This window comes from Bison bison, unplaced genomic scaffold, assembly GCF_000754665.1.
Source record: "Bison bison bison isolate TAMUID 2011002044 unplaced genomic scaffold, Bison_UMD1.0 scf7180017864533, whole genome shotgun sequence".
Classification (NCBI taxonomy): domain Eukaryota; kingdom Metazoa; phylum Chordata; class Mammalia; order Artiodactyla; family Bovidae; genus Bison; species Bison bison.
In genome coordinates, this window is record NW_011495082.1 from 8,451,518 (window position 1) to 8,472,520 (window position 21,003).

Consider the following 21,003-nt stretch of genomic DNA (forward strand, 5'->3'; position numbering starts at 1 on the left):
CACCTGGGAAGCCTGAGTCCATGTATGCACGTTATCAACCTTTGGTTTGTCTCCTGTTGATCTCCAGTTTATTTCCTGGGCTCGCTGGAAGAATGTAGAAGGGTAGAGGCAAGTGTCTTCTTGCCTGATAGGGGAGACAAGGCAGGGTTGGGTTGGCTTGTGCGGCCTGCCTGACTACAGGGGGTGCATTCTGGCCCCTGCCCCCTCCGTTAAGTCCATCAGGGAAGGCTCTGCCACAGCAAGGGAGTCCTGTGTGTTTTGGCTCTGTTGGTCATTGGTGGTGGAGAGTGGAAAGCTGGGACCTTTGGAGGGATAAAGGGACCGGCTCAATCGTGGAGTAGTGTTGGCAAGTCACATATTTGAAAGGGTATTCTCTGACCCCAGGTTTTGTCAATAATAAAGCTACTCTTTCGAATTCCGTCTGCCTTCTCCTTTATCTGTCAAACAGTTCCTATATTACATAAACAAATAAAAGATTTGGGAACAGGTTGTCTTTTCAATAACATTGAAGGGCCCTTTCCACTGCAGACATTATTTTAAACTCCTTGTGAGAAGAGAACTTGTTCGTGCTTCCGAGGAAGGGTGGTGTCAGGAAAGGAAGTCAACCACCAAGCCATTGGGAGGCTGTGTTTACTGCTTCCGAAGATTCACACATCTGTGGTGCCCCAGCTCTCTTCTTTCCACGACTGCTTAATTTTTGCTTTCCACAAGAATTGCTGTTAATGACAAGCTCCTGCTGAGTCACTAAATGGATTTGGCCATAATGCTGGGAAAGAGTGTGCCATGAGCTCGGAATTGGATTAACCAGACCCTCAGGAGCATCCCCAACCAAGAGAAGAGACAGAAAGATGCACATTAGACATAGGGATGAGCCAGAAAGTGCACAGACAGAAAATGCAGTGTATAAAACAAGGACCTAAAACCTAGGACACCAGGCCAATAAATTAACACCAGAGAAAAAGGGGGTGGAGCATCACATGAACATTGTTTCAGAGAAGCACTAGATCTGAACGCCGCAGCCTAGATCACTATGAAAATTAACAGCAATAAAACTGAAAAAGTGAGTGAAGTCTCTTGGTCATTTCTGACTCTTTGCGACCTCTGTTGGGCTGCACCCCACAGGTCTACAGAGCCTGTACTTGCCCAGCTTCAAGGCCAAAGAGCCAGGAGTCAGAGACAGAAAGATCAATGGTTTAACGCAGCGGTCCCTAACCTTTTTGGCACCAAGGACTGGTTTCTTGGAAGACCATTTTTCCCCGGCTGGGGACAGGGGGGTGGTTCAGGTGGTCATGGGAGCGATGGGGAGGGGCAGGTGAAGAAGCATCACTCACTTGCCCACTGCTCACCTCGTGCAGAGCTGCCTGGTTCCTAACAGTATGCAGGCTGGTCCTGGCCCACAGTCTGGGGGCTGGGGACCCTGGTTAGTGGACGGGAGAGCTTACAGGTCTGGAGCAAGGTCCTGGAACGACACCTCACCACGGGCCTCACCGTGTGCAGCAGGCTGCGGGCGGGACACGGCGGCAGTCCTGACTTCCAGAGAGAAGCGGAGATTGCCCGCTGTCAGGGAGCTGGCGTTAGGTGGCTCATTAGTTACCAGGGAAACTTACCGCTCCCTAGACAAGAACAATCAGCAGCTGGAGCCCAGGGCAAAGTAGGAAGGTCAGTCCTGTGCATAGGGTTTAGGTGAAGCAGGCACTGGCTGGGCAGGGGAAGCAAACACAGAACAACAGAGCAGCCATCTTGAGTGGCCTGACCCACAACCTGCCAATTATTCACAAGCTTTCAATAAATATGACTTATTACTGACCCCTGCCCAACTTATGCTTCCCTTGTGGCTCAGATGGTAAAGAATCCACCTGCAATGCAGGAGACCTGGGTTCGATCCCTGGAGAAGGGAAAGGCTACCCACTCCAGGATTCTGGCCTGGAGAATTCCATGGACAGTCCATGGGGTTGCAAAGAGCCGGACATGACTGAGCGACTTTCACTTTCACCCCAACTTATTCTGATAAAATGTGAAATCTTTAAAAAGACATCTGAGGAAATGGAGCTTAAATATATGAAGATCAAAAATATCATTCTTTTTAGAGATCCTCTGGACCAAGTTTTTTTCCTAGGAATTATTATTATGTTGCTTTACGTTCTAAAATGCTTGTATATAAATTGAAGTTCACCAGTTACAACTTATCCTATGCTTTTTCCTCAAAACCTAAATAATCATTGGACATTGGGTTTCGAGCTCTTTTGAATACCCAGAGTCCTAAATTCTGGACTATGACGGTGGAGAGATGAGCAGCAGGTCTTTATTGAATATCTGCAATGGTACAAGCTCTATGCTAAGCATTTCACATACAATTTCACATTTATTTTGAGCCTTGTAAAAACTCCAATTTCTTTTTAATAAACGAAGAAACCAAGTCTTAAAGAGGCTGACCCTTAATGAAATGAAGGAGAGAAAAGCGTTTTTAAAATAATCAAGAAAATAGCTACATTCAATAAAGATTTATGACTGAGCAACTGATTTCAGTTCCTTGAAATCTGATAACCTGTACATGGCATACACAGGCAATTGTGTATGTTCAAAAATTATTTTGTTTTATTTACACATTAGTAAACGTAGATAGGCAATTTCAAACAGTTCTGTCTGTTTTGACCTGTATCTACTGAAGTCCTTCCTTATGCTCTCTAGAAGGTAGGATATTCCAAAGTGCATTTGTGGGATGTTAATGGGTAGCACATATGTTCTGGGAAGTGCTGGCTTCAACAATAGTAAACACTTTTGTTTTTTACAGGATTTTTCATAGCCTTTTATTATTCATGAGCTCTGTGACTCTCTAAGAAGGCATTTTAGTATATATGTGGTGTTTCTAAGCATTTTTGACCATGAAACCCTTTTCTAGTATTGCATCTAGCAAGAGTGCTATTCAATAAAACTGAATCTAGGAATTATGTTTGCAAAGAGTCTCTTACATTAACTACAAGCCTTTTAGGTTTGCAAATCAAAGTGAGCAGCTTGAATGGAAAAGGAACAGGTGAAAGAACAAAGGGCTATTCTGCATAAGAACATTCTCAACTGGAAAAGAAATTACAAAGCAGGTAATCAAAGTTGTATTTAATTTGAATTCAAACAAATCATTTGTGGAGCAAAGAGGAATTTTGCTTCAGCAGTAGGTGCTGGCAAGACTAACAAGCACAGCCAAGATAGGTCTTTAAAACTTTGATTTTTACCCTACAGATTAACGCCAACTTCTAACTGATTAAGAAACATAATGAGGTCATATGGTTGGCAGACACCTTACACGGAGCTCCATTATTTAGTCAATAACTGAATAAATACTTGTGGAGTAAATGAATAAAAAGCCTTCTAGCATCTGTGACAACGCTGACCTAGCTTCCTTTAGAATCCTTTCAGGAGTAGGCTATCCACCACCATTCAAGGCAGCTGGCTGTCTACTGCTTTGGACAGCTCAAGTTACCAAACTGCTTCTTGCATTTAAAAAACAGAGAGAGAACACTTATTAGAAAGGTCCACAGAAATCTAGGCTAGTCTCTTTAGGTGAACAGAGAAAAGACACACAGAGTTGTAAACAACATCCTCAGTTATCATTACAGATGACCATTCGGTGTTTTGGTTGACAGGCAAAATCCATTTCCTTTTAACTTATTCCCAACCATGTCCACTTGCAAAATTGAATAGCATAGTTTTGTTTTTTCATTTTTTTTCTACATGATGACTTAAAATATTTGAATGTAGTTATCCTGACTCCTCTAGTTTTTTTCTTCTCCAAGCTACACATACCCAATTCATTCAAGCAAGGTATGGCTCGGTTTTCACTTCATATCACTTTGACTCATCAGTGGGCATTTGCCACTTAAGCAGTTTGTGCCAAGGAAAGACCATTAAGCACAGGTGGACTGTTGGTCCAAATTCTGCAACTGGCAGACTTAAGGACGAAGAAAAGAGTTTTGAGCTTCACTTGTGCTCTTGAATAAGCACAAAGTCCACTGAGCAAAAGGTATTAATATTTCAAAGGGAAATTTCCTCTGTCAGGTAGACACCATGCCTATCTGTCCAGCAGGAATGTCTACTCAGACCATGGAAGAGGAGTTAAAAGCACAATGCTAGGTCTATGGACCACAGCCTTGTCTAACTCAATGAAACTAAGAGCCATGCTGTGTAGGGCCACCCAAGCTGGACGGGACATGGTGGAGAGTTATGACAAAACGTGGTCCACTAGAGAAGGGAAGGGCAAATCACTTCAGTATTCCTGCCTTGAGAACCCCATGAACAGCATAAGAAGGCAAAAAGATAGGACACTGAAAGAGGAACTCCCCAGGTTGGTAGGTGCCCAATATGCTACTGGAGAAGAGTGGAGAAGTAACTCCAGAAAGAATGAAGAGGCGGAGCCAAAGCAAAAACAACACCCAGTTGTGGATGGGACTGGTGATGGAAGTAAAGTCCGATGCTGTAAAGAACAATATTACCTAGGAACCTGGAATGTTAGGTCCATGAATCAAGGTAAATTGGAAGTGGTCAAACAGGAGATGGCAAGAGTGAACATCGACATTTTAGGAATCAGTGAACTACAATGGACCGGAATGGGCGAATTTAAATCAGATGACCATTGTATCTGCTACTGTGCTCACAAATCCCTTAGAAAGAAATGGAGTAGCCCTCATAGTCAACAAAAGAGTCCAAAACAAAGTACTTGGGGGCAATACCAAAAATGACAGAATGATCTCTGTTTGTTTCCAACACAAACCATTCAATATAACATTAATCCAAGTCTATGCCCCAACCACTAATGCAGAAAAGCTGAAGTTGAATGGTTCTGTGAAGACTTACAAGACCTTCACCAAAAGGTGACCAGGCTTCAACAGTATGTGAACTGTGAACTTCCAGATGTTCAAAGTGGATTTAGAAAAGGCAGAGGAACCAGAGATCAAGTTACCAACACAGTTGGATCATCAAAAAAGCAAGAGAGTTCCAGAAAAACATCTACTTTGGCTTTATTGACTATATCTAAGCCTTTCACTTTGTGGATCACAACAAACTGTGGAAAATTCTTCAAGAGATGGGATACTAGACCACCATACCTTCCACCTGAGAAATCTGTATGCAGGTCAAGAAGCAAGAATTAGAACTGGATATAGAACAACAGACTGGTTCCAACTCGGGAAAGGAATATGTCAAAGCTGCATTTTGTCACCTTGCTTATTTAACTTAATGCAGAGTACATCATGCAAAATATTGAGCTGGATGAAGCACAAGCTAGAATCAAGATTGCTGGGAGAAATATCAATAACCTCAGATATGCAGATAACACCACCCTAAGGCAGAAAACAAAGAAGAATTAAAGAGCCTCTTGATGAAAGTGAAAGAGGAGCGTGAAAAAGCTGGCTTAAAACTCAACATTCAGAAAACTATGATCATGGCATCTGATCCCATCACTTCATGGAAAATAGATGGGGAAAAAAATGGAAACAATGAGAGACTATTTTCTTGCGCTCCAAAATCACTGTAGATGGTGAATGCAGCCATGAAACTGAAAGACGCTTGCTCCTTCGAAGAAAAGCTATGACCAACCGAAACAACTTATTAAAAAAGCAGTGTCATTACTTTGCCAACAAAGGTCCATCTAGTCAAAGCTATGGTTTTTCCAGTGGTCATGTATGGATGTGAGAGTTGGATTATAAAAAAAGCTGAGTGCCGAAGAATTGATGCTCTTGAACTGTGGTGTTGGAGAAGACTCTTCAGAGTCCCTTGGACAGCAAGGAGATCCAACTAGTCCATCCTAAAAGAAATCAGTCCTGAATATTCATTGGAAGGACTGATGCTGAAGCTGAAACTCCAATCCCTTGCCCACCTGATTCATTGGAAAGACCCTGATGCTGGGAAAGATTGAAGGTGGGAGGAGAAGGGGACGACAGAAGTTGAGATGGTAGGATGGCATCACTGACTCAATGGACATGAGTTTGAGCAAGCTCCAGGACTTGGTGATGGACAGGGAAGCCTAGTGTGCGGCAGTCCATGGGTCGCAAAGAGTTGGACACGACTGAGTGACTGAACTGAAGTCTATATGTGGGTCTTCTCGCCAAATGACCACCTTGCAGAAATGTGAGCACCTGAGTGCTGCACAATATTCCTGAACAAGGCTTGACAACTACAGCCCTGGGGACGTGACCAGCATGATTCCTGTTTCAGGAAGGCCCAAAGCCAAGAATGTTTTTTTTACTTTTGTAAATGGTTGAAAAAGAATCAAAAGTAGAATATGATTTGTAACACAAAATATAGGCAAAATTCAAATTTCAGTGTCCATAAAAAAAATGTTAATGGAGTATTGGCGGTGGAGTTCAAGAATGCTACATCAAAAGAAGGCATTTTGATATACTTAATATTTTAAGTTAACGGAGTTAAGAAAAGAGCAGAAGCAGGAAGGTCACTCTGATTCCCTGCTGCCCTTCTCCTTGAAACATGTCATAAAATGCTTACGTCTCTGGTATAGCTCCCCTCCCTATACGAGGGGAACAGGTGCATCCTTATCTCTGAAGTCAAAAGGACACTGAGAAGAATCCTAGCAAATAAGCCTTGCTAAGTTTTCCCCAGTTTTCTTACAGTTACCTCACATGACTTGACCTATTGTATTTCTCCATGACTATCCATTCTTCATTATGTGTCGTTGCTCAGTTTTGTCCAACTCTTTGTGACCCCATGGACTGTAGCCTACGACGCTCCTCCCTCTATAGGATTTTCCAGGCAAGAGTACTGGAGTGGGGTGCCATTTCCTTCTCCAGGGGATCTTCCCAACCCAGGGATCGAACCCGGGTCTCCTGCATTGCAGGCAGATGCTTTACCCTCTAAGCCAAACCTAGCCTAATGACATTTTCTGTTTCTCTGGATCTTTACTTTCTTAGGAAGGATCCTGTGTCATGTAAAACTTATATTAAATAAATATATGTGCTTTTCTCCTGTCACTCTCTCTTTGTTAGTTTAATTTTCAAACCAGCCAGTGACCCTAAAATGGTTGAGGAAAACCTTCCTCCACTGCAGTCACATCATTTGCTTATGTATGGTCCTGCTATAATGGTAGAGTTTGGTCGCTGTGATGGAGACTGTTGTTGTTCAATCGCTCAGTCGTGTCTGACTCTTTGTGAACCCATGGACTGCAGCACCCTAGGCCTCCCTGTCCATCATCAACTCCTGGAGCTTGCTCAAACCCATGTCCATTGAGTTGGTGATGCCATCCACCATCTCATCCTCTGTCGTCCCCTTCTCCTCCTGCCTTCAATCTTTCTTCTCACTGGAGAAGGAAATGGCAACCCATTCCAGTGTTCTTGCCTGGAGAATCCCAGGGACAGGGGAGCCTGGTGAGCTGCCGTCTATGGGGTCGCACAGAGTTAGACACAACTGAAGTGACTTAGCAGCAGCAGCAAGATGTGCAACCTAGACCAGAATATGCATGTTAAACTGGTGAAGAGCAGGACAAGATTCTGGGCAAGTCAATCATCTCCAGAGTACAAAGTACACTGCTTGTGTCTAAAGGATTAGGGTTCACTGCTTGTGTCTAAAGGATTAGGGTCCATACTCTATAAGCGGGCTTCCCTGGTGGCTCAGGGTTAAACAATCCATCTGCAATGCAGAAGATGCAGGAGACACAGGTTTGATCCCTAGGTTGGGAAGACCCCCTAGAAATGGCAACCCATTCTAGGATTCTTGCCTGGAAAATCCTATGGACAGAGGAGCCTTGTGGGCTACAGCCCATGGGGTCGCAAAAGAGTCAGACACAATTTAGGACTGTGCAACAACATCGTTTACAAACACCTCTATAAGTAGTGGGCAGTCACTAACGGTTTTTAGCAGAGAAGAAGTGACATAATCAGACCTGTATTCAAATAAGAACAAGCTTTGTGACTACTGTGAACGTTCTGACAAATGGATTATAAATAATCTTAAGTAAATTATGTCTCTTTAAAAACATAATACTTTGGAAAGATAAATCACATACCCCAATTTTTTGCCAATGATAGCAATAGAAACTTTATATGATGGCCTTGCTTCTCAAAAGGTGGTCCAGGCACCAGCAGCATCAAGAGCAGCATTACCTGGCAGCTTGTTAGAAAAGCAGAATTTCAGGTACCCCCCACCCCAACAAGACCTAAAATCAAAATCTGCAGTTTTAAACAGCTACCCGCACTACAAAGTTCGGAAGCCTTGGTTTATGTTATCATGCCCTACAGTCACCCTACCCTCATGCAGACTCAGCACAGACCCTAGATGACAACTGTCTCTGGGACCTGAATAATTCTATATTATTCTATAATAATAATTATAATTCTATAATAATATTCTATAATAATATTCTTGTCATCATTGGTGGATAGGAGCCTTGGTTGGAAAGACTTAAGGCAAAAACTACAAATATAACTCCACTGTTCTAAGTAAGAATATGGTACAAATCAAGGAAAGAAAAAAAATATATTGAAAAAGTGAGAATACAGACATTGTCACTAGAAAAAGTAACCAAGGACATTGAAGTTAGGAGTGCAAAGGGTACCATGAGGGAGCATTTTAGTTTTGGTTACTTCTTTCCAAGACAGCTATAAAATGGCATTTTAGTCACACATAAAGTGAAACACACACACACACACACACACACACACACATGATGTACAATAAAACACAAAGGCTCTGCCATAATATTCCTTATTATCCAAAAGACTAAGAAAATAGAGAATTTGAGTTGATCCAGCTTCCCAGGTGGCTCAGATGGTAAAGAACACACCTGTAATGCAGGAGACCTTGGTTTGATCTCTAGGTTGAGAAGACCCCCAGGAGAAGGGAATGGCCCAGTTCAGTTGCTCAGCATGTCCGACTCTTTGCAACCCATGGACTGCAACACGCCAAGCTTCCCTGTCCATCGCCAACTCCTGGTGCTTGCTCAAACTCATGTACATTGAATTGGTAATGCTATCCAACCATCTCATACTTTATCTTCCTCTTCTCCTCCTGCCATCAATCTTTCCCAGCATCAGTGTCTATTCCAATGAGTCAGTTCTTCACATCAGGTGGCCAAAGTATTGGAATTTCAGCTTCTAAAGTATTGGAATTTCAGCTTCAGCTTCCAATGAATATTCAGGATTGATTTCCTTTAGGGTAGACTGCTTCAATCTTCTTGCTGTCCAGAAGACTCTCAAGAGTTCTCCAACACCACAGTTCAAAAGCATCAATTCTTCGGTGCTCAGCTTTCTTTTTTTTTTTCAGCTTTCTTTATACTCCAACTCTCATATCCATACATGACTACTGGAAAAACCATAGCTTTGACTAGACAGACTTTTGTTGGCAAAGTAATTTCTCTGCTTTTTAATATGCTGTCTACGTGTTGGTCATAGCTTTTCTTCCAAGGAGTAAGCGTCTTTTAATTTCATGGGGGCAGTCCCCATCTGCAGTGATTTTGGAGTCCAAGAAAATAAACTCTGTCACTGCTTCCCCATCTATTTGCTATGAAGTGATGGGACCAGATGCCATGATCTTCGTTTTCTGAATGTTGAGTTTTAAGACAGCTTTTTCATGCTCCTCTTTCACTTTCATCAAGGTTCTTTAGTTCTTCTTCACTTGCTGCCATAAGGTTGTGTCATCTGCATATCTGAGGTTATTGATACTTCTCCCGGCAATCTTGACTCCACCTTGTGCTTCATCCAGCCTGGCATTTTGCATGATGTACTCTGCATATAAGTTAAATAAGCAGGGTGACAATATACAGGCTTGACGTACTCCTTTCCCAATTTGGAACTAGTCTGTTGTTCCATGTCCAGTTCTGTTTCTCTGGACCTGCATACAGTTTTCTCAGGAGGAAGGTCTGGTATTCCCATTTCTTTCAGAATTTTCCATAGTTTGTTGTGATCCACACAGTCAAAGGCTTTGGTGTAATCAATAAAACAGAAGTAGATATTTTTCTGGAACTCTTGCTTTTTTGATGATCCAATGGATATTGGATCTCTGGTTCCTCTGCCTTTTCTAAATCTACCTTGATCATCTGGAAATTCACGGTTCACGTATTGTTGAAGCCTGGCTTGGAGAATTTTGAGCATTACTTTGCTAGTGTGTGAGATGACTGCAATTGTGCAGTAGTTTGAACATTCTTTGGCATTGCCTTTCTTAGGGATTAGAATGAAAACTGACTTTTTTCCAGTCTTGTGGCCACTGCTGAGTTTTTCAAATTTGCTGGCATATTGAGTGCAGCACTTTCACAGCATCATCTTTTAGGATTTGAAAGAGCTCAACTGGAATTCTATCACCTCCCCTAGCTTTGTTCATAGTGATGCTTCCTAAGGCCCACTTGACTTCACATTCCAGGATGTCTGACTCTAGGTGAGTGATCACACCATCATGGTTATCTGGGTCATGAAGATCATTTTTGTATAGTGCGTCTATGTACACAATCCTGTATTCCTGCCTTGATAATTCCATGGACAGAGGAGTCTGGCAGTAGTCACGGACTACAGTCCATGGAGTTGCAAAGAGTAGAAAATGACTGAGCAACCAACATTTTCCTTCATTTTAAGTTAACCAACCCTTTGTAGTGGTAGCAGTGATTTATATAGAATTTTCTGTAGATCTGTTTCTTGATTACCCTTAGGCACTGTGTTACATGGTTGAAAAGTACAGAATGTACTACCAACATTATCCACGACAGAGGCTCCTGATAGCTTTCATGAATTGAGCCTCTCTGTAATTTTGTGAGCTTTCTGTGGCTCTGCTGCGATGCCCTGCGGTGTGGTGGGTGAAGGCACAGTCTCTGAACACCAGTTTTGCCTTAAATCCTGCTTTGCCAATTATGAGGCATGTAACGTGGACAAATGACTTGATTTCTCTGTCTTACCTTCTGCCTCTATAAAATGGAGATGATAATTGTACCTGCCACACAGAGTTGTTTTGAGGATTCAGTGAGTGAACACATTTAAAGTACTTAGAGGCAGTGTCTGGAACATGTTAAAAATTATGTATTTTCTAGTTTGTTGTGGTTGTTATATTACAACTGAAAATCACCAGAAGCCAAGAAATTTCACTGAGGATCATTCTTGGGGCAATGGGCAAAGGAAAGAGGGTTAGTCACACTTCATTCAAATGTCACTAGCAGGAAAAGGCCAACTGCAAACAACTGGGAAATTGCCAGAAATTTGTTCCTTTGATGTCACAAGTCAGACACTGGTTAAGGCCATGTGGCCTCAGTGAGGTAATGCCAAAACAACTGCCTTGGGTTTTTAACATCAATAATCCAAAATAATGTCTTATACATTTAAAATCTGAGGTTTCTTCCTTCAAATTTAGAATACCCCATCTTAAAAATAAAACCAACAAACATTACCTTCTCAAGTCCACTGAACCTTAGCCAAACTTCCTAGAAGCTTGCAGCCTATGAAGCACATATTATAAATTAAAAGTTTATTATATATTTATTTATTAAATTTTGCTATTTTCTGACACTCAGTGAGTTGTATCTCATATTACAAAAAAGTTATTTCTGTATATACTCTGCTGATTCTTTTTAAAATAAATAGAAATTCTGGTAAATCATTTTCATAGTTCAGTTCAGTGATTCCGCCATGTTTGACTCTTTGTGACCCCACTGACTGTGGCACACCATGCTCCCCTGTGCATCACTAACTCCCAGGGCTTGCTCAAACTCAAGTCCATAAAGTTGGCGATGCCATTCAACCATCTCATCCACTGTCGTCCCCTTCTCCTCCTGCCTTCAATCTTTCCCAGCATCAGGGTCTTTTCAACAAGTCAGCTCTTCCCATCAGGTGGCCAAAGTATTGGACTTTCAGCTTCAGCATCAGTCTTCCCAATGAATATTCAAAACTGATTTCCTTTAGGATGGACTGGTTTGATCTCCTTGCTGTCCAAGGGACTCTCAAGAGTCTTCTCTAACACCACAGTACAAAAGCATCAATTCTTCAGTGCTCAGCCCTCTTTATAGTCCAACTCTCACATCCATACGTAACTACTGGAAAAATCATAGCTTTGACTATACAGACCTTTGTTGCAAAGTAATGACTCTGCTTTTTAATATGCTGTCTAGGTAAGTCATAGCTTATCTTCTAAGGAGCAAACATCTTTAAGTTTCATGGCTGCAGCTACCATCTGCAGTGATTTTGGAACCCAAGAAAATACAGTATGTCACTGCTTCCATTGTTTCCCCATCAATTTGCCATGGAGTGATGGGACAGATGCCATGATTTTAGCTTTCTGAACGTTGAATTTTAAGTCAACTTTTTCACACTCTTCTTTCACATTCATCAAGAGGCTTTTTAGTTCCTCTTCACTTTCTTCCATTAGGGTGGTGTCATCTGCATATATGAGGTTATTGATATTTCTCTTTGGAATCTTGATTCCAGCTTGTTTTTCATCCAGCCAGGCCTTTCAGATGCTGTACTCTGCATATAAGTTAAACAAGCAGGGTGACAATATACAGCCTGATGTACTCCTTTCCCAATTTGGAACCAGTCTGTAGTTCCATGTCCGGTTCTAACTGTTGCTTCTTGACCTGCATATAGATTTCTCAGAAGGAAGGTCAGGAGGTCTACTATTTCCATATATTGAAGGAATTTTCCAGTTTGTTGTGATCCACACAGAAAAAGGCTTTAGCATAGTCAATAAAGCCGAAGTAGATATTTTTCTGGAACTCTCTTGCTTTTTTCTATGATCCAGTAGATGTTGGCAATTTGATCTCTGGTTCCTCTGCCTTTTCTAAATCCAGCTTGATCAGCTGAAAGTTCTTGGTTCATATACTGCTGAAGCCTAGCTTGGAGAATTTTGAGCATTACTTTACTAGCGTGTGAGATGAGTGCAACTGTGTGGTAGTTTGAACATTTTTGGCATTGTCTTTCTTTGGGATTGGAATGAAAACTGACCTTTCCAGTCCTGCTGAGTTTTCCAAATTTGCTGGCATATTGAGTGCAGCACTTTCACAGCATCATCTTTTAGGATTTGAAATAGCTCAACTGGAATTCCATCACCTCCACTAGCTTGGTTCACAGTGATGCTTCCTAAGGCCCACTTTACTTAGCATTCCAGCATGTCTGGCTCTAGTGAGTGATCACACCATCGTGGTTATCTGGGTCATGAAGATCTTTTTTGTATAGTTCTTCTATGTATTCTTGCCACCTTTTCTTAATATTTTCTCCTTTTGTTAGGTCCACAGCATTTTTGTCCTTTATTGTGCCCATCTTTGCATGAAATGTTTGCTTGGTATCTCTAAACATCTTCAAGAGATCTCTAGTCTTTCCCATTCTATTATTTTCCTCTATTTCTTTGCACTGATCAGTTAGGAAGGCTTTCTTATTTCTCCTTGCTATGCTTTGGAACTCTGTATTCAGATGCTTATATTTTTCCTTTTCTCCTTTACCTTTTGCTTCTCTTCTTTTCTCAGCTCTTTGTAAGGCTTCATCAGACAACCATTTTGCCTTTTGCATTTCTTCTTCTTGTTGATGGTTTTGATCACTGCTTCCTGTACAATGTTATGAACCTCGGTCCATTGTTCTTCAGGCACTCTGTCTATCAGATCTAATCCCTTGAATCTATTTGTCATTTCCACTGTATAATCATAAGGGATTTGATTTGGGTCATACCTGAATTGTGTAGTGGTTTTCCCTACTTTCTTCAATTTCAGTCTCAATTTTGCCATAAGGAGTTCATGATCTGAGTCACAGTGAGCTCCTGGTCATGTTTTTGTTGACTGTATGGAGCTTCTCCATCTTTGGCTGCAAATAATGTAATCAATATGATTTCGGTATCAACCATCTGGTGATGTCCATGTGTAGAGTCTTCTCCTGTGTTGTTGGAAGAGGGTGTTTGGTATGATCAGTGTGCTGTCTTGGCAAAACTGTGAGCCTTTGCCCTGCCTCATTTTCTACTCCAAGGCCAAACTCTCCTGTTACCTAGGTATCTCTTGATTTCCTACTTTTGCATTTAGGTCACCTCTGATTAAATGGACATCTTTTTTGGGTGTTAGTTCTAGAAGGTCTTATAGGTCTTCATAGAACTGTTCAACTTCAGCTTTTCAGCATTAGTGGTTTGGGCATGGGCTTGAATTACTGTCATATGAATGGTTTGCATTAGAAACGAACAGAGATCATTCTGTCATTTTTGGTATTATCCCCAAGTACTGTGTTTTGGACTCCTTTGTTGACTGTGAGGGCTATTCCATTTCTTCTAAGGGATTCTTGCACATGGTAGAAGATACAATGGTCATCTGAATTAAATTTGCCCATTCCGGTACATTGTAGTTCACTGATTTCTAGAATGTCGATGTTCACTCTTGCCATCTCCTGTTTGACCACTTCCAATTTACCTTGATTCATGGACCTCACATTCCAGGTTCCTAGGCAATATTGTTCTTTACAGCATCGGACTTTACTTCCATCACCTGTCACATCCACCACTTGCTCATTTTTAGAGAGCAAGACCTAAAGCTACAGACACAAACCCCTTATATTTTAATGTTTATAATATATGGTTGTCTATCCAAAAAAAGAACTTTACCTAACAGAATTTAATAATTGCTTATTGGGTGAAGAGGACTTTGTTTTTAAAATACATTCAATAAAAATGTGTATTTATAATCTCCATTCTTATTCCTGAGCCAATTTAACAAAAGTTAAATTTTATCAATTAGACTAAAAAGAGACTATTCATAAAGAAAAGTCTCCCATAAACAGGCCAATAGTTATGTTGTTTGAAACACCTAATCAGAACATTTTACTCTAAAATTTTGCTTTCCTAAAGATATGATCAAACTTCTAAATTACCAAATGATATTGAATGAAGAGAAAATCTCTGAAAAAATATTACATATGTATTTTTAGGTGCATAATAATTTTGACCTTAGTCTAGTTAATAAGATTCCCTGAGCATATTGTTTCTAACTTAAAGTGACAAGGTTTCTAATGGAGTTTAATAAGTCAGTCAATCAATTGATCAGTAAATTCTGTCACTTCATCCTTACGCTAATGAAGTAGCTAACAAAATTAATACAAGACAATACCAAAGCAGCTAAGATCAAACATAACAAGCTTTGCAAAAACTGGTAAGATATTTTAGCAGGCTGGGTAAATGCACTTCTGTATTCCATGAGAACCAGAACTGAAGAAGCTACAGTATGGTACCATTGATAACTTTTAAGTCCCTCAAAAACAACATCATGTTATATATCCAAAAGGTAGATGTAATATAAATGTAGAATTCTTTTGCAAGAAAACCTGGTTATTCATTTAACCACAATCACTATCCCTGTACTTAGTGGCTATATTAGAATAGCCCAGTGTTTTATCACAATTGCTTTTCTAGGCTGAACTATATAACTCTATTAAAAGGAGACTATTTCTCTTCTAGGCCCATGTTCATGAGCTTCAATGATCATATTAACATTAGAGTAACTCTCCAGCCATGTCAGATACTATCCATGTTGAGTAGTCACCTTACCTGAAAGTTCAGATTATAAAGTTTAAGTGAAACTCCATATTTTATATCCCAACTGATCGCTGAGCAATCACTGCACTTTTTCTGTAAAAAGCACCATGCTATCTTGAGGAAAATATAAAAATAAAAATCTGTGATCACCACTGACTACCTGGCTGGCAAGAGCAGTTACATGCATGTGCATTGGGGTGTCTGGATTGATTCAACCAGAGACTGGACAGATTACAGTTCTTCCAGATACCCGTGGCCCACTCTAGGACTTAATCTGCAAGAATATTTGTATAGAATTGTAAGGGAAAGAACGTGCCAGGTTGGGTTCAGAATTCCAGGTTACCCACCATTTCTCAGCTACATGTGTCTCTTGGCAAATAACAGTATCTTAAACTCTAATGCTATTTTTAACATGATGAAAATAATTATACTTACTTTATAGGTTTTAAGAGTCAAATTAGATAGTAAATGTGAAGTGCCTTGCAGAGTGCCTAAGAGTTAACAAGTGAACAATATATGTTGGCTATTTGACCAATTAATTCCCCTAGCACCTGTTTTCCCTTTAAGAGAGTGGAGTTCAAGATATTGAAGCTGAAGATCCTGCTTTCAGTTGAACTTTGTGAGATTTAAGGCTCGGGGGCTCAGAGAATAAAGTCCGATTCAGGGTTGGAGGAGAGGTAATCTCCAAACCTCTGCTTGGAACATGGTGAGGCTGGAGGATTCACAGTGCCCTTTGGCACCACAAGATTTCTGGATTTGGGAGCACCAGGAGAGAAGCAGAGGGCTCAGCAGTAGGGTACCTCCTCTATGTGGTTTTTGGGAAACAAACCTCAAGGCATGCAGAAGAAAAAACTATGGGGAACTGGTTGTGGGCAGATCTGAGAAAGCAAATATTCCAGAAATGACTGGAACAATCTGGAAGGGGATGCTGTGAACCTCGTTTTGTATACAACAGGCCAGTAGGGCCTGGTAGCTTTTGCCTTGTTAACATACCAATATAATAACAATATAAGGCAGACTAAGTGACGAGCAGTAGCCGCCATAACAGACACTGTCAAGTTCAAGGCAGGGAGAGATCAGTGTGAGACAGTGTTCAGAGATCTAGAGCTTAGCAGGCCCTCGTCCACTGGTGGAGGCTAGGTGGGTCTCTCAAGGTGGAAAAATGGGTGAGGAAAGTGTGGAAGGAACATGTGGTGGCAGTGGTGATTTAGTCACTAAGTCGTGTCCGACTCTTGCAACCGCATGAACTGTAGTCCTCCAGGCTCCTCTGTCCATGGGATTCTCCAGGCAGGAATATTGGAGTGAGTTGCCATTTCTTTCTCCAGGGGACCTTCCAGAACCAGGGATCCAACCTGCATCTCCTGCATTGCAGGTGGTCTCTTGCATGGCAGGCAGATTCCGTACCAGAACCACCAGGGAAGCCTAGACGCAGCGTGTACGTGGGGTTCTGTGGACAATGGCTGGAATACGTGTGTGTGCATGCACGTGCACACAAGGGAACAGTGGGGAAAGGGGTTACAAAACTAGTCTGGGGTCATACTTGAACGGCCAAAACTTAGGGATTTGTTCCTGTAAGTGATGGGGGATGAGAGAAAAAAAATATTTTGAATAGGGAAGACTATACTGAACCTAATGACTGATAAAATGAATCTGGCTATCTGTGTAGTATATAGCAGAAGAAATGCACAGGGGTTGTAAAGATGGTTAGAAAACCCTTTATAGATGTAGCAGGAGAACAGCAGGACATAATGTTAGATTGGCATAACATTGCTTACCATCTTCTAAAATAGTGCTTACAGGGGAGAAAAGAAAGTCTAATTAAGAGAAGTATGGGCTTCCATTACTCCTCAATTTTCATTCATAATTTTCTCACGACTACTTCTCCATGCCCCAGTGGACGCGGAGGCAAGCCACACTTGCTTGTTCATAAGTTACATAAGCATTTTTCATGATCCACTGAAGTGCTTAATGTGGGTCAAAAACAATCGTAATCTCTCTCTCTCAGGTCTAACTGAGACTTGTTTTGGACATATAACTGTGTTCCCATAATATGTTCTTAGGCATTTCAAACCCCAAATACTGACACATCTCTTATATTACGACAGTTACGATAGAACAGTATCATATAAAAATATCGTTTTCCCTCATTCAGACTATCCCTGAAAGAAGACCTTTCTGATAGGTTTATAAAGTGATTCAATATTTTTGCTGCTGCTAACCCCACTGCCTATTGCTATAACACAGTTGGTATCACTGCCCTACCAACATTCAAGTAGGAAAAAACATTCCATTCAACTTGAACAACGACTGAGTTTTTTCAGGACATTCTCAAAACTACAAATACTCACTTGAGCTCTTTAGCAAGATTCTTAGTAAAAGACCATCGTGATGCAGTAGGGTTTCCAGAAGCAGGTTCCAATTACAACCTGGCTGGGATAAGAGCAGTTTCAGTTGACCCTCGGCTATCAGTCGTCCAGCTGATGGAGTCCTTTCAAAATGCAAGATAAAGATGGAGTAATGAAGTTAATTTATCTATGAAATTAATAGCTTTAAAGTACAGATGTAATGCTAACTCCTTTAAATGTCAATTCCTCCCAGATTACTGTGAAAATGCTTTCATGCTTGCTTACTTCAGGGTTGCTCAGAGAAGGAATTACATTTAATGTCTACTAGCTAAAAGCAAATTAACATTTGGTAGCCTGCCAATGTTAAAACTGATACAAAATAACCATGCCTACATTTCACAGAACTATGTTTTAGTTTCATGGAGCAAAATAAAAATAATTTATGCATCTTTGAACACATTTATTTGTTCATTTGACAAATACATGAGTGCCTACTATGTGCTATGAACTTCTTTCATTATTCACGGAAAGATGTTACAGTATGTTTTAGCTGCTAATTTGCCATGTACTATGATTGTTGATAAAATGAAAGGAATTCAAAGCTTCTGTCAGAGATCAACCATAATCTAATTTTTTAATATGTAAAAGCCATAAGTCAACAGGCAATTATCAGAACAACTCTTAAGAGTCACACTGCTACCTACTTGGGTAATAAGTTGGTCTTTTTTTTTTTTAAGAATTTTTTTCTGATGTAGACCGTTATTAAAGTCTTTATTGAATTTATTACAGTGTTGCTTCTGTTTTGTGTTTTAGTGTTGTGGCAGTAAGGCACGTGGGATCTGAGCTCCTCCTCCAGGGATCAAACCTGCAGCTCCCGCACAGGAGGGTGAAGTCCTAACCACTGGACCACCAGGGAATGTCCCCAGGGTAATCAGCTTATCAAAGAGAAGTAATTCCAAAGCAAACAAGTTTCTACTTGGGAAACTGTCATCTGCGGTGAACAGAAAATTAAAATCAGGTCCCCCAGGTCACCACATTCATTTACCAATGAATCTGGAGATAAGGAAATGAGGTAGAAACTAAAACCTGATAGCATTATTCCCTTTTTCCTTCTAAAGTCTCAAAGTTTAGATTGGCTAAAGGTCACAGCATCTCAGATCGGCTTACCCACTCCAGTATTCTTGCCTGGGAAATCCCATGGATGGAGGAGGCTGGTGGGCTACAGTCCGTGGGGTCGCAAAAGAGTCGGACATGACTTATCAACTGAACAACATCAAAAACAACAGCAAAGTGCAGGAAATGACCAAACTCAGCCTGACTGTGGCCATAAGGATGGCGGGAATAAGGAGGGTGGCAGCGGGAAGGAAGGAGCAATGTCAAGGTGTGACTGAACCATATGTGTGCTTTAGGTGGGAGAAAGCAGAACAAAGGAAATCGCGGAGAGATGATTTGTGGCATCATTTCAAGATGAAAACCATCCACATGGTCTAGACCAAAGTTTTCCAAAGCCTGGGCCGTGGACCAACAACATCAGCATCACCTGAGAACTTGTGAAAAATGCAATTTCCCAGGTCTTATCCCAAGAGTAATTCTGGGAATGGGCCCCAGAAATCTGTACTTTAAGAAGCCCTCTCCAGGAGATGCTGATGCACACCAGGGTTCGAGAACCACTGTGGAAGGCAGTGCTTTTTGGAGCACGGGTAGCAGGGTATACAGATTTTAGCACTTTATTATTTCATTAATAAAGGCTTTATCTCTCCACTCAGATTCAAGCCTCATGGGCACACTTAGTTTATACCGCAAAGCTCCTACCAAAGAAGTAAGCATGTTTAAGGGCTCTGTAAATGTTAGCTGATTGACTCATCTGCTCATAAATAGACAAACTCTTTAAAAAAAAAAAAAAAAAAAAGAGGATACATTGCCAGAATGCTAGTTTAAACAAAAGTGAGAGCATTTAAAGACATAAAATGAAATTTCAAAACATCTCCCCCTTGACTTGGCTGGGCATTCGGAACATCTCACAACCTTACGATGCACAAAATCACTTGAGCTTTGGACCAGCTCAGGCTTCCCGTGTGAGCCTCTGATAACATCAACTCCAACCAGAGAAACTCCCCAGTAACTGGTGAGGCAGTGTTAGCTAGGAAAACCTGTGCCCTGGATGGGCAACAAAGAGAAAAGCAGGGAGTTATTTGGCTCTCAGACCAGAGGAAGCACGTCGGTCAGTTCAGCAGCTCTGAATTCCTTTGGGTGTTCTCAGGTTGGTCTGGTTCTTGCAGTCATTCCAAATGTGGTACCAAAGGAAGAATCCACTTGGTGAGCCCCTTGGAATGAAATATTGAAGCGTATCCTCCCAATGGCTGTCCCTGTTTCCATCCTAAACCCCAAGTGCTGACTTCAAGAAACTTGATGAAAAGCAGCTAATTGTAAGTTGCATATTAATATTGACTTAGTTTTTGAACATTTCCTACCTATCTGTTTCGCTTGAGCTGAGTGCTGACTTGAAGGATACATTTAATGAACTGGAATATCCAATCTGATGGAGTTTAGAAAAGGAAGGGGATATTGAGAGACAGTTTGAAGAAGGAGACAGGGGCCAGATCATGGAGGAGCCAAGGTGGAGACTTTGGACCTGTTAAAGCGTTTTAAGGCAGATGGGATTCCTGACCTGGCTGCAGTATGGAGAATGAACTGGAGGAAGGGTTATGTTTTTGCTCAGGCCTTTCAGACACGGAATAAGGCAAGATAATTTGAATGTCATTTCATACAGCAGTATCCGAATACCTGGTTATAAATAAAACCTCTCGTTTACCAGATGGGAAGCTGTTTGTTGAAATGTACCTCAGTTCTTGGATCTTTCCACTTATCACAGATTTTGAAATGTACAGTAGAGTGACTCACTATAAGAAAAAAATAAAAGATTACAAACATTCCTCAGTCACTGAGCTCCAAGTAATAAATGCATTGAGGAGTCTGCACTGGGCATATGGAGAAGCATATGTTCCCTCATCCTTTGAGCTGGTGGAGCTGTGAAAGTGAGATGAGCCTCACAGAAAATGACAAAAAGGAAATTTTTTTAATATATGTATGTATCAAATATGTACATGTTGAATTCCACTATAATACAAAGAAGAGAACAGAATTGATAAATCCACTGGAACTCATAAATCCTACATTAGCAGACAGG

At 41.1% G+C, this 21,003-nt stretch overlaps 1 protein-coding gene across 1 annotated transcript in view; it reads right to left on the bottom strand.

Annotated features, from left to right (window-relative positions):
* KIAA0825 (KIAA0825 ortholog) overlaps nt 1-21,003 on the bottom strand; it is a 429,492-nt gene that overhangs the window by 235,826 nt on the left and 172,663 nt on the right. Inside the window, exon 14 of the mRNA XM_010831930.1 lies at nt 17,820-17,959. Coding sequence (XP_010830232.1) covers nt 17,820-17,959 — 140 coding nt within the window. The remainder of the gene's footprint in view (nt 1-17,819; nt 17,960-21,003) is intronic.